Source organism: Ovis canadensis, chromosome 12, assembly GCF_042477335.2.
Source record: "Ovis canadensis isolate MfBH-ARS-UI-01 breed Bighorn chromosome 12, ARS-UI_OviCan_v2, whole genome shotgun sequence".
Taxonomy (NCBI): domain Eukaryota; kingdom Metazoa; phylum Chordata; class Mammalia; order Artiodactyla; family Bovidae; genus Ovis; species Ovis canadensis.
In genome coordinates, this window is record NC_091256.1 from 65,955,205 (window position 1) to 65,968,945 (window position 13,741).

The following is a 13,741-nucleotide window of genomic DNA, read 5'->3' on the forward strand; positions in this document are numbered from 1 at the left end:
GGTTAAGTCTGTGAAGAAACGGACCCTTACTTAAATCACCTTTGTATCTTGCCACCAACACCTAAGTCCAATCGCCCCAACACCAATGTATTACCAAATCCAAGCTCACTCTGCTCACCACGAGACAGGTCAATGATTCAGAGATGAGGTGTTCAGGGAAGCCAATTATTTTCCAATAAAGAAAATTTCTTTATTTATTTTATGACTTTATTCGGAAAGCCAGTTGACCAAGAAGATGGTAGACTAACATCTCAAAATGACCATCTTATCTGGCGCTAGATGCCAGTTCTTTTATACATCAGAGAAGGGAGGAGGTGAGGAAACAAAGTAAAAAGGCCATTAATCTAGAAAGTATCTCCTAGAAGAACAAGCCTTAGGCAGAGGATGTGCTAATTTCTTCCCTCCTGTCATCTACAAACGGGCAGAGTTCTAAACCAATGCACTTTAATAACAGTCAGGCAGAGGTGCAGAATTCTGAGGCAGGCCACTATGTATTATAATAACAAAAGCAAGTCAAAGAAACAGTTTCAACACGGAGTCAGAATTGGCTTTACCCTGCAACAAATGCTTAGCCCAGAGCTAAGCAGGTCCTGTGAAACGCACTTGAGCAGCCAAGTATTGTAAAGGTAACGACCACACGACAGGGCAAAACACAAAGTTTACTGCTACGGCTGAACAAAGTATCTTACCAATAAAACGCCGTGATGACGCTGTCACCCATTCCCTTCACGAATCATTCTTCAAGACGGGATCCAAAGCTCCATCGAAACTGAAAATCCTCGAAGTAAAAAAGCCGCCAAAATGACAGCAAAGAGAAAGTCCAGAGGAACCCCTGGGCCTCCCAAATTCCTTCAAGCTCCATCCACCACAAGACGCTTCAAAACGGACGCAAACGAGCCCAGCAAGAAGACCTCCGCTCCCAAAGACGCCAGCCCAGCCTGGCACTTCAAGCCGGAAGGGATATATCCGCTGCCTCAACCACCAGCTCCGCGACCCTCGCTCATAAGGAGTCTGCTTCAACCCGCGGAGGGAAAGGGCAAGGGACAGTGTGTTCCACCTCGCCCCTCTCCACTTGAGCCCTCAGAGGCCAACGCCAACTCGGAAATCCCGCCTTTGAGAAGCGGCAAATTGGCGTTCAGCCGCCTCGTCCGTTTAAAATCGTTTCCCGACTCGCTCTGCGGCCGGACGCAGGACGTTTCCGCGGCGCCGATTCCAAGTCTGTGAAGCTAATGAAGCAACTATGGTCTCCATTTTAACTGAGGGCATGGGAACGACCTAACCGTTACCGTCTACTTCCCTACTCTCAATGTCTTCATTTTCCTCCCTTTTTTACCGGCGTTAAGCATTCCTTCAAATTTCCTCCCGTAGTAAAGATGGCTGCGATGACACCCTTCCTCCTCCCCCGCGCTCTGATTGGTCGACTCCTTCTACCGTAATTTTGGTTCGTCGCGGGGTGGGCTAAGTACATGGCGCCCAGCGGCGTGTGTGTGTGGGTTCGTGCCCTAGAAACATTGTGGATTTGCTTACCTACCTCCTTCTGAAGACTAGAGGTCGGCCGACAGGTTTGGGAGGTTTGAAATGCGGGGCTGATTTCTTCCCTGTTTTCCGGTTCTGCCCGCGGGAACCTTCAGGAAAGCGTGGAAAGACGGGAAGGGCGTGCGCCTGCTGACCGGCCCCTTGCTGCCTCTGCACGGTCGTGGTGTCCCGCCTTGCGCTGCTGTATGGAGTCATTCGCTGTCGCTTCTGGCCTACCTTTGTTAATAGAAGTGCAAACGGATGCATTGAGAAGGGGGAAAGGGTATTAAAAGATCTTTACCCTACTCACCTTCCCCAAAGGCCCCAAAGACTTTGCAGATTTATCTAGTTTACCTACATGAGCACTTGAATGTTCAGCGGACTAGGGCTTCAGTATTAAAGAGTGGGAACTCCTGGCGTTTTAAGGGATTTGTTACAGTTCCTAAACTGACTTTTGACCACCATCCAACACCTGCAGCGTGAGATTCCTGAGCGTCTTTCCATCCTACGGCTCCAACATGTTCTGTTGGTTAAGTCGACTGTGCAGGGGATTATCCACACCCACCAGAAGGACCACCCAGTTGATCTGGAGTTCTGCCTCCCGAAGTCTGGTACTGAGTTCACAGAGGAGAATTCCAGGTGAATGCAATATGGAACTTTGTCCTCTGAACAGCACTGCCTCTTGTTCTCTGCAGCCAGAGTGCTTCATTCCATTTCCCCGCAAGTCTTGACTGGCTAGCTTTATGTGTAGAAGCACATTATTCACCCTCTTCCTTTTTTATTTTTTCTCCTGGAGTTTAAAAAGACCAGTAGAGTAACCACATGAATAGTCTATTCATTTAGTTGATGCCTAAATAAGAAGCCTAAAATATTCTTGCATACTTGAGAATACTTTAAATAGGGTTTTCTAGTGTACAAGTGACTGTTTCACTCTAGATTCATACTAAAACCAGTTACTGCACCCACAAACTTCTGTAATTTCCAGGACTTTTACTTTATTTGAGGAAGAATGTGCACTATTAACAGATCAGTGCAAACGCTGAGTGATCAAAAATATTTATAGTCTTAAGAGGAGGCAAAATTTTACATTGACAGTTATTCACTTGGATTTTGACACATTTGCAGGCAATTTTAATAGTGATTGATTACATTCTTCAACTTTAGATTTTATCCATTGACATGAAATACCAAAGATAATATGATTTGAGTCTATTCTCAGAAATTTGCAAATGATATATTTTTAATCTTGCCTTTTTCCCTCTCCTTTTTAAAAGAACTCAGTAGCTTTGTTGCCCGGACCAACACTTGTGGAGAGTTGCGTTCTTCTCACTTAGGCCAAGAAGTCACCTTGTGTGGATGGATTCAGTTCCGAAGGTAGATAGAGGCAAGTGGTGTAAGAACACGTGATGATGGTTTTCCCAAGGCAGTTTCAAACCTTTATTAATTTTTAACCGTCAGAAGAATAAAAGCTTTGCAACTCTTGCAGGATTCTCAGAAGTCATTGAGTTTTCAGTTTTATTTTGTTTTGAAAGACTCAAATAGTGTCACTCAGTAAGTACCAGTAACATCTGTTGAAGGGTATAATAATGAAGTGTGATCCACCAGAGGACAGAGATGTCCCTAGATTTACTAAGATTGAAGAGTTCCTAGGACCAGTAATTGGGTAAGCTGATAAGCTTCAATAGCATAATAAAGCATATTTTATTCTAAATTTAGGTAGAGAAAAGCCTAAAAATATGAACAATGATTCCTTTATGTTGACTCCATTTTTTTGTTGTTTGGCTCTATATTTCTAAAACATATGTGAATAGCACATTAATTTACATTGAAGAGCTCCAAAATACATAGATTGTGTGACTTTCCTAAAAAATATGTCCCCATTGGGTAGATATTTGACCCATACCTTTGGTGACTTCTATCTCCTGAAATGAAAATCTGAGGAGGCTTTTCTGTACCTCTTCTTGGTACTAAATGTGAGAAGTGTAGGTTGAATGCTAAAATATTGGGATTTGGGACCTTTTGATGGTTTGTAGAGGTTTCAGTTAGTATTAGACCTCTTTTAGAAAATTTTAGATTGCATCTCATACTTGCTGGTGGTGTTCAGTTGCTAAGTCGACCCCATGGACTTCAACACGCCAGACTTCCTTATCTTTCACTGTCTCCCAGGGTTTGCTCAAACACATGTCCATTGAGTCTTATATTTAGAAAAAGGTAAGATTTTATATTGCTGCATCTTAAAAAATGACCAATCAGATGTCTCTAATATCATAAAATATTACTTTTGGATTTTAATATGTGGAAAATTTCCAAATTTAGTTAAATTTGCTTATAAAGACTTAAGCTAATTTCAAAAATCTGCCTTTTTATTAATAAGTCATCTGGATAGTATTAGTAAGCTGTATATATAGCTAATAAAAGTTGATGTTGCAAATGAAAAAAGTGTTTTTTCCTTAATAACCTATGTAGATAGTTGCATGAATATAGATAGCTATGAAGCACAGTATTTATTATAAAAAAAAGAACGTGAGAAATTGCATGGGTTTTTTGTCTAGTTTGTTTTGCCTGCTTAAATTTTGGTCTCAGAGATTTTGTCCTAATATGTTCATTTTCTTCATTAATCAGGCAAAATATCTTCCTGGTCCTAAGAGATTTCCATGGACTTGTTCAAGTTGTCATTCCCCAGGATGAGGTAATAGAAGGGTCCTCCTATTACCTGAAAGTTTCTTTGATGCTTTGAAACAAAGCATGTTGGATCAGTAAGCTTGAGGTTTTTGTTAAAACTACTGTAAACAGCATTAAGACTGATGACAAACTGGGAAAAAATATGTGCAATTCATGTTACAGACCAAGGACTAATACCTAAAGGCTACTACAAATCAATAAAAACATTTTTTTAAGACCAGCGATCCAGTAGAAATATGAATACAGAATATGAACATAAAATTTATAGAAAAGAAGATATAATATAAATGGCTGTTTTTTTATATGTCTGTAGACATATGAAAATGTGCCAGCTTCACCCATAGGCAGAAAAATGTGAATTGAATTGCACAGGGTTGGGGGATTCCCTGGTGGCCTAGTGGTTAGGATTCTCGGCTTTCACTGCCAGGGCCCAGGGTTGAAGAACTGAGACCTTGCAAGCCATGCAGCATAGCAAAAAAAAAAAAAATTATACAGAATTGTTATTTGTGATGCATTAGATTGACAACACACAGTGTTTGGGAAAATAAATGCTCATACATTCCTGGAGGAAGTACAAATTGGCACTAGCACTATGGAGGGCAATTGGCAATATCAAAATCATAAATACATATATTCTTTGAACCATTCATTCCAGTCCAATCAATTATCTTAAAGTTATCTTACAAACAGACTAACATAGATGCAAAATGACACAAATATAATACCAGATTATTCACCCGCTGAATTGTTTTTAATTGAAAGAAAGTTGGGAATAATTTAGATGTTCCCCAATAAGAGACCGGTATAAAAATTAACATACATCCTCACAGCAAGGAAAAGCTGGAAGAAGCTCTTTATATACTAATACGGGAAAAAATCCAAACTATTGTTAGATATGAAAACGATACAGAAGAGCATGTAGAGTGATATTATCTGTACTAAAAAGGGTGTGTGTGTGTGTGTGTGTGTGTGTGTGTGTGTGTGTGTTACGAAATATACCTGAAAGGACACATAACGTTGAGTATCACTCAGGAGGGGAATTAAGGGGTGGAGGGAAAAGATAGGAGAGAGACTTTTCACTGTAGATCTGTTTGTACCCTTTGAATTTGAGCCATGTGAAGTATTACCTGCTCCAGAAATAATTACCATTAAAATTAGATAAAGAATTCTCGCCATGCTTCTTGGCCAATTGGTTTCTAATGTGGTAATATTTACAAATTTTTATATGCCTGAGAAAAATAAGATTTACTCAGCTGTTAATGTTTGAATTAAGTAAAGAGTCATGGGTTATCTTTCAGGTATCAGAGATGAGCATAGGTAACCTAGAAGAAGTCTTTCATTGCTCCTGGATTTACTGTCCCTAAGTTTAACCCTGGAGACAGTTGCCTGTAAAGTATGTGGGGCTTGTTTGCATTAATCATTCTTCTTGCTTTCTCTTAAGGAAAAAAAAATTAATTCTTAACTAATAGTTTTATATGCTCGGTTATATGGCATCAAAATGGGGATTCAATTTACCAAATTCTTTTTCTTTTTTTTTTTAACCAAATTATTTAATAAAGTCATTAATGGCAGCCCTGGTGTTTATGGTAATTAAGCTATGAGTATTAACATTTTTCTAAGCCATAATCTAGTTGCTGCAGAGTTCTAAGTTCATTTGTTTGTTGGAACTGTTTTTCCCTCTTACTCTGTAGTCTGCTGCTTCGGTGAAGAAGATTTTATGTGAAGCCCCCATGGAGTCTGTGGTGCAGGTGTCTGGGACAGTAATTTCCCGACCTCCAGGACAGAAGAATCCAGTTAGTAATTTAGAAACTGTCTATTTAAATTTTACCTGTGTACATTTGCACTATCAACACATTAAAGCAACAGAGACTGTGTATCTATTTGATATCTAGCACTAAAGCTCTGCAGGTTCTACAGATGAACCTACAGATTTAAAAATCATCACTGCGAAATAAGCACCTAAATAAATGTGCACGTTAAGACATTTGTTAATGAGCTCATCAGCCACAAAGACACATAAGAACGTCAGAGTCATACACAGACATTTATGTTTTAGACTATGCACTATTAGCACCCCGTGCATGTTACATATGTAAATAAATGCTTGCGTTTCATAAATATTCATTGTGTACATGATTGAATGATTTTTAAAACAGGTCTTTTCTCTCTCTCTCTAAGAAAATGCCAACAGGAGAGATTGAAATCAAAGTTAAGACAGCTAAACTTCTGAATTCCTGCAAGAAGCTGCCCTTTGAAATTAAGGACTTTATGAAGGTGCCATCCTCTGTTACTAATAAAATAGAGTGTCTAGAAAATGTTGGTAACCAGCAAAGTGTTTTTGAAGTTTTAAGAAAAAGTTTTTCTATGAAATTAAGCATTCTATTTAGCTATGTCATGAATTATTCTTCTAGTTTTACAATTTCCTGGTAAACTGTTCTTAAATATCAACATTTCATTAAGCGAGAACGTTTTTTCAGACAGTTGGAAACATGGTTATCTTTAAGACTTCCGTGTCATTTTGTTCAAGTTTTTTTGTTGCTATGGTTTTATATTTTGAAAGGAAATTTATGTCTACCATTGGAATGGCCAAATGGCATATATTGAGTTTAAGCCTCTGACAATGCACATGTTAAGTTTAAGCCTCTAACAATGATAAAATGTTTATAAATCATACAAATATGATTACTTTAATTTAGAATATTCTTTGAGAAAGCTAGACAGCCCCGAATATGTAAGCCCAGCTAATTTTCAGCTTTGTGACAGTTATCTACAATTGTCACAAATAATCTATAGCTACCTGTTTAACACCTAATTTGTAAACTGACCTATAAAACATTTTTAAATTAATTGTATGGCCACTTTGTCTTACATTTGAATTCCCAGTACCTAATTTAATTAGAAAAAGCAATATAATTACAGAATTGACCTTGTTATGGGAGGGGAAGGAAATATACAGTTTCCCCCCAGCTATAAGCTTATGAAAAGAGAAGTGGCAGATAGTTCTTCTATTTCTATTTTAGTATCAAAGAAATAACCTATTCTGGGGAAAGGACTTTTTTTTTTTTTAAAGTTGTCAGCACAAGACGGAGGCAAAGATTTACCATCTTAAAAAATAAGCAGACCTCCTCCTCATCTTCCTACTAGTACAGTTGTAGCGTCGTCCTCTGTTCCCTTGAATTTCTTACACTTCTCCCATTCGGGTGATAAAGTCATGGCTGTTTTTGGCTCTGCTGTTTATTTTTTAATAATCTTTGAAATCTTTACTTTTTCTGTTTTTTCAAGATCAAACTCCAGGCTTAAAAATGAATGGATAAAGAGTTCCCGGTGACCTAGTGGTTAGGATTCCAGAATCCTTTCACTGCCATGGCCCAGGTTCAATCCCTGGTTGGGGAACTGAGATTTCAATAAGCCACATGGTGTGGTCAAAAAAGAAAAGAAGAGGAGGGGAAAAATGAATGGATACAAGTTTAGAAAAGTAGATAGACTTGTCAGTGAAGTGTGGTTCCGTGAAAAACATAAAATCTGTACTAGTAACAAGCCTAGAAATTGTAGGAATTAAGGATGCTGGTGTATATACAACTGGTAGAAGCTAAAGATAGAGTTAAAGTTTTTGAAAATTCAGTCTGTGTCTAAAGTTAATATCTTTTTAATGTTTGAAACATTTGAAATACTTTAACATTTGAAGCATATTTAAACATAAAAATCTTTAAATTTGTTTAGAAAACAGAGGCTCTTCGTTTGCAGTACCGCTACTTAGATTTGCGTAGTGTCCAAATGCAGTATAACCTGCGACTGAGATCTCAGATGGTCATGAAAATGCGGGAATATCTCTGTAATCTACATGGTAAGGAAAGAAACAGTAATTTCCTTGTGTCTTATCCTAGAGCATAATTTAATAACATAAGCACAATTTAGTTCCCTACTGGGTCATAAATATAGACTTTTCAAAGTGATAGTGCCTGTGTACATCGGCTATATATTCCCCATCACTGAAGGTGGACCAGCCCTTTGGTTGTTATCTGTAAGCTTTCTTAATTGTTTCTCATGCTTGTACATCATTTATTGGGAGCTCAGAAATGTCACATGAGGGACTTGCCTGATGATTCAGTGTTAAGACTGCACTCCCAAAGCAGGGGGCCTAGGTTTGATCCCTGGTCAGGAAACTAGATCCCACATGCCCAAACTAAGACCTGAGGCAGCCAATTAAATAAAATTTAAGAAAAAAAGAAAAGGAAGAAGAGATGTCATGTGAATGAAAGTAGACTCTTCAATCAGCCCTGGACTTTTTTCTACTATATTTGTGTTATATTTGCTGTGCTAGCGGAACAGGAAAACCAGAACAGTTTAATACACAAGAATCCATCAACAGAATTATTTCAGGACAAGAGTACAAACTTTATGAACAGAACAGAATTTTATTAAAATCTTCAGCTTCCCTCTTGAACTGGTAGAAACCAGCATTAATGTGCTTGGTAACTTATTACAGTCAAAATTACTAATTAAATGGTAGCCTCAGATTTGTTGGACGGTACTTGGTAAATTCATATTTGGTAGATTCCCATCTATTAAATTCTGACATTTCTCTCTTTTTTAGGTTTTGTAGATGTAGAAACACCAACATTATTCAAGAGGACTCCAGGGGTATGTATATTCCTTAGTCAACCTACTAATAATGTCCTGTTGTTATGAAACTAGACCACTTTGCTTTTATATTCCCTTAGTTCTGTTTCTTTTATTTTACTGCCTTAGGATGGTCACATTAACTAGGTATTTTTAGAGTTGAGAAAATAATATGGGTTAGTACTTTTAGTCAGAATCTTTTAATCCTATATCATTTTCTTTCCATTGAGGTTTATAGCTACCAATCAATAACAAATTGGTTCTTTAAAACTAAATCACTTGTTCATTAAGAACTGACATTTCCAAACACTGGTATTTATACAATCCATGGACTTATAAAATTATAGTTTAAATTTAGAGAAGCAGTTAAGAATTACTTGCATAGGAACTGATGCACAAAATCCTTTTAGTTGGACTTCCCTGCTGGTCCAGTGGTTAAGAATCAGCATGCCAGTGCTGGGACACAGATTCTATCGCTGGTCCAGAAAGATTCTACGTGCCACACAACATCTAAGCCCATGTGCTGCAACTACTGAGCCCACGCAACACACCTACTGAAGCCTATGCACCCTGAGCCCATGCTCTGCAATTTGAGAAGCCTGCACCCCACAGCTGGAGACTAGCTCCTGATTGCTGCAACTAGAGAAAACCACCGCATAGCAACAAAGACCCAGCACAGCCCAAAATAATAAATAAATAAACAGGATTCCAAATTAAAAAAAAAAACTTTCGACTAGTAACAGAATTGGGCATTCATCTCAACAAACATAATATTAAGTTGGGATCAAATTGCCAACATCCTCTGGGTCACCGAAAAAGCAAGAGAGTTCCAGAAAAACATCTATTTCTGCTTTACTGACTATGCCAAAGCATATCTGTTGTTATTGATATTTCTCCTGGCAGTCTTGATTCCAGCTTGTGCTTCTTCCAGCCCAGCATTTCTCATGATGTACTCTGCATATAAGTTAAATAAGCAGGGTGACAATATACAGCCTTGACATACTCCTTTTCCTATTTGGAACCAGTCTGTTGTTCCATGTCCAGTTCTAACTGTTGCTTCCTGACCTGCATACAGGTTTCTCAAGAGGCGGGTCAGGTGGTCTGGTATTCCCATCTCTTGAAGAATTTTCCACAGTATACTTAATATGTACAAGTATTATTTAAAACCTACTATGTGTAAACCTTTTGGGGACTGAAGGATGAGTAAGAAATGAACTGTCATTGTGGGAACTTTACTCTTTAGTTGATTTCATTGAGGAACTGAAGTATTGACTTCTACCATTTATTGGATATGTTTTTTTAATAATATTTCTGCACTCCCGCTCTCTCATTCAAAGGGTGCAAAAGAGTTTGTTATACCATCCAGGGAACCTGGGAAGTTTTATTCTCTCCCTCAGAGTCCTCAACAGTTTAAGCAGCTTCTGATGGTTGGTGGTCTAGACAGGTGAGCTTTCTTTATGCTAGCAGTGATCAGAAAAAAGAGGGAAAAGGAAACACAAAATTGTCTAATCTTTCAAAAGAAGGTTCGAAAATGTATGAGAGTTTGGAAAATACTTGTAAAATACCCTAAAAACATGTAGTTATTATGTAAAGATTTATTAGGTGTCCATCATGTACAAAGCTCTATGCTAATAGATGGGGCAAGGGGTTAAAAACAAAAAAGAATAAGTTTTGCTCTCGAGCTGATGAATCTATAAGACAAAACAGGATAATAAAACCAAGTGTGATGTAAACCAAAAATAAGTATGCTGAGACTTGCAAACTGGTTGCATTAAGTAGTTGGAAATTACATTGTTTGGGGGAATATCATTAAAAACTTTGTGATCTAGGCCTTCTGGGACAGAGCTGCATTTTAGCAGGTGAAAATGAATGTTGGAACAGCATAGCCCAGGAAGGCTCAAGTGTATTCATGGAGCAGTGGGTATTTCAGTTTGGCTGAAGCAAAAGAGTATGTATAAAGAAGCATGGACTGTCCTGTATGTCACTCTAATATATGAACATCCAAAGGTGCCATTGTATATTTTTAAGACAATATACAGAGTAGTTAACTTCTCATGGGTCAACCATATGTCTGATTAGGTTAGAGCATCATTAAGAACTTTACAGTTTCTTACGTTGTTTTAATATTATTATTATTTCATAGCCTACATTGCCAGGAACTATTAGGGGAAAGTGTGTGTGTGTTTCTAGAATCCTGACTGAATTAATGCTCTTTTCCAATTGTAGATATTTTCAGGTTGCCCGATGTTATCGAGATGAAGGTTCGAGACCAGACAGACAGCCCGAATTTACTCAGGTACTTATATTCATTTGTCTCTTATTGATTCAGCCTTGCTACACCCAAGAATGTGGACAGAAATTATACTTTCTTGTCATTGCATTTTATCTATCAGATATTTAATTAAACCAACCTGTAGTTAAGGCATTAATTATTTAATTTTTGATCCATTTACAAAGAATATGGTCTCATGTTGATATTTGACAGAAAACAACAAAATTCTGTAAAGCAATTATCCTTCAATTAAAAAATAAATTTAGAAAAAGGAATAAGATCATAAACTAAGGAAGGACAGATTCCTAAAGTGTTTCAATGATCATGATATGATAATGTTCTTTAAAAAAATCTCTTATGCACTAAAACCAACAATTTCTTGTGTTGATATTTAATCTGTAAACAGATCTAGTCAATGTGAACAAAGCTATTATGATTTAGTTTCTATGTGAGATCATATTAACCAGTGTAGGTGCAGCACAAAAACCGTAAGATTTAAAGATGGACAGACATTAAGATCAAATACAGTTTAACTGCACACACTCAGAAGTCACTTAGCCTCTCTGAGCCTTCAGCCATGAGATAGTTGTGGGAACTAACAGTTGGATGTATGTAGAGCATTAGCACGGTGCCTGGCACAAAACAGACATCCTACAATATTTAACCTGCTCCCCCACGTAGTAAGAACAGAGTCCAATGGTAATTTGAAACAAGAGGAATGCATAACTGTGTATGTCTATATTAATATGGTGGCTGTTCAAGTTAGTTTCCATATGTTGTTTCGGTTTCAGATTGACATAGAGATGTCCTTTGTAGACCAGACGGGTGTCCAGAGTCTAACTGAGGGCTTGCTCCAGTATTCGTGGCCCAGTGACAAAGATCCTGTGGTGGTCCCTTTTCCTTCTATGCCTTTTGCTGAGGCACTGGCCAGCTATGGAACTGATAAACCTGACACTCGCTTTGGGATGAAGGTACTTTTCTTCACTTTTCCCAGGACTCTGCCCCCAAATGGTCCTGTAGTCAGTTTTGAACCACTTTAACCTTTACAACCAGTTACACTGTTATATCATATTTTTTGCTGTTCCCTTAGCTTGTTACTTTTGTTGTTACGCAGCTACAGCAAGAGAGAATAATAGCATGTTAACATTACAATCGGAGAAGGCAATGGCAGTCCACTGCAGTACACTTGCCTAGAAAATCCCATGGGTGGAGGAGCCTGGTAGGCTGCAGTCCATGGGGTCACGAAGAGTCAGATACGACTAAGAGACTTCACTTTCACTTTTCACTTCAATGCACTGGAGAAGGAAATGGCAACCCACTCCAGTGTTCTTGCCTGGAGAATCCCAGGGATGGGGGAGCCTGGTGGGCTTCCGTCTGTGGGGTTGCAAAGAGTCGGACATGACTGAAGCAACTTAGCAGGAGCAGCAGCAGCAACATTACAATACCTTTTTTTAATCTACTGTGTTCCAAGATCCAATTTCAAGAGCAAGGTTCTTGCTATGTTTTTACTACTGACAAGTTATTAGTTATATGGATATGAATGGTAACTTGAAAGAAAAAAAATTTAATCCTTCCCCTTGAATTTTTCTTAAGCTAAAATGGACTTGGAAGGGTTATTTATTCTCTTTCCCTGGTCTGTAAAGAGCTCAAACATGGGAAATGTTTATTCGCAGAGCAGTTTCCCTTAGGAAGCCTCTTTATTTTCTCTTAGAGAGCAACAGTTCTTCATTGCTGTAATGCTGACGCTATTTATCTTGGTTCTCAGTGTAGATTCCTTAGAAACTGAATTCTGCCTGGTCCACAAATAGGCAGCACTTAATTCTTACAATGAAAAACATGTAACACAGAGAAAGTTTTACCTACCTACTTACAGCAGCCAGGTTAACTACTTCTTGTTTCTTTTGTAATGTGAAATGGTGGTTCTTCTTAAGTTAGGCTGCCTGAGTTAAATTCTGGCTCTGGTACTTCCTGGCTGTGTTATTTCGGGCAAGTCATTGCTTTGTGCCTTGGTTTTCTCTTTATTAAATGGGGATAATAAGAGGGCCTACCTCATACCCTTGTTGTACAGATAAATGAACTATTACTAATACATTAGTACCTTAACATTTTTATGGTGCCCAACCTGCAGTAAACATTGAATGAATGTGCTCTATAAATGTTAAGATCGACTCTCCTCTTTAAAATCTTGTTTGTAAAAGGTTTTGTGATAAAAATGACCTCACGTTGAGTTACCTTCTTTTCTTCTATTTTCCAGATTGTAGATATCAGTGACATGTTCAGAAACACAGAAATTGGATTTCTCCAAGATGCCCTTAGTAAACCCCAAGGAACTGTCAAAGCCATATGTATCCATAAAGGAGCAGTAAGTGGAGCCAATTCTTTATCTTCTCTAGAATGTGTATTTGGGAAGTAAATATGTTCAACATTGGCACATTTAAGCTTCAGAGAGAAACATTCTCTTTAAATAAAAATGTAATTTGTCATATAGAGTCTAATAGTGTCTCTAGAAGCAGAAGATATTAAGAAGAGATGGCAAGAATACACAAAACTGTAAAAAAAGATCTTCACGACCCAGATAATCAGGATAGTGTGATCACTCATGTAGAGCCAGACATCCTGGAATGTGAAGTCAAGTGGGCCTTAGAAAGCATC

The 13,741-nt window shown here is 38.1% G+C and overlaps 2 protein-coding genes across 4 annotated transcripts in view; one reads left to right on the forward strand and one right to left on the reverse strand.

Annotated features, from left to right (window-relative positions):
* CENPL (centromere protein L) overlaps positions 1 to 1,406 on the reverse strand; it is a 20,102-nt gene extending 18,696 nt beyond the window's left edge. The window contains exon 1 of the mRNA XM_069546094.1: positions 690 to 1,406. The gene's annotated coding sequence lies outside the window, so the exon portion shown is untranslated. The remainder of the gene's footprint in view (positions 1 to 689) is intronic.
* Positions 1,250 to 13,741, forward strand: part of DARS2 (aspartyl-tRNA synthetase 2, mitochondrial) — a 27,697-nt gene continuing 15,205 nt past the window's right edge. Inside the window, exons 1-11 of one of the 3 annotated variants that reach the window (XM_069546078.1) lie at positions 1,250 to 2,154; positions 2,790 to 2,889; positions 4,138 to 4,204; positions 5,889 to 5,990; positions 6,376 to 6,471; positions 7,918 to 8,041; positions 8,792 to 8,838; positions 10,155 to 10,261; positions 11,044 to 11,113; positions 11,881 to 12,060; positions 13,344 to 13,451. In XM_069546078.1, coding sequence (XP_069402179.1) covers positions 2,034 to 2,154; positions 2,790 to 2,889; positions 4,138 to 4,204; positions 5,889 to 5,990; positions 6,376 to 6,471; positions 7,918 to 8,041; positions 8,792 to 8,838; positions 10,155 to 10,261; positions 11,044 to 11,113; positions 11,881 to 12,060; positions 13,344 to 13,451 — 1,122 coding nt within the window. In that variant the 5' untranslated portion in view covers positions 1,250 to 2,033. Of the gene's footprint in view, positions 2,155 to 2,789; positions 2,900 to 4,137; positions 4,205 to 5,888; positions 5,991 to 6,375; positions 6,472 to 7,917; positions 8,042 to 8,791; positions 8,839 to 10,154; positions 10,262 to 11,043; positions 11,114 to 11,880; positions 12,061 to 13,343; positions 13,452 to 13,741 lie in introns of all 3 variants that reach the window. The other 2 variants (XM_069546079.1, XM_069546077.1) reach the window with 2 other exon arrangements.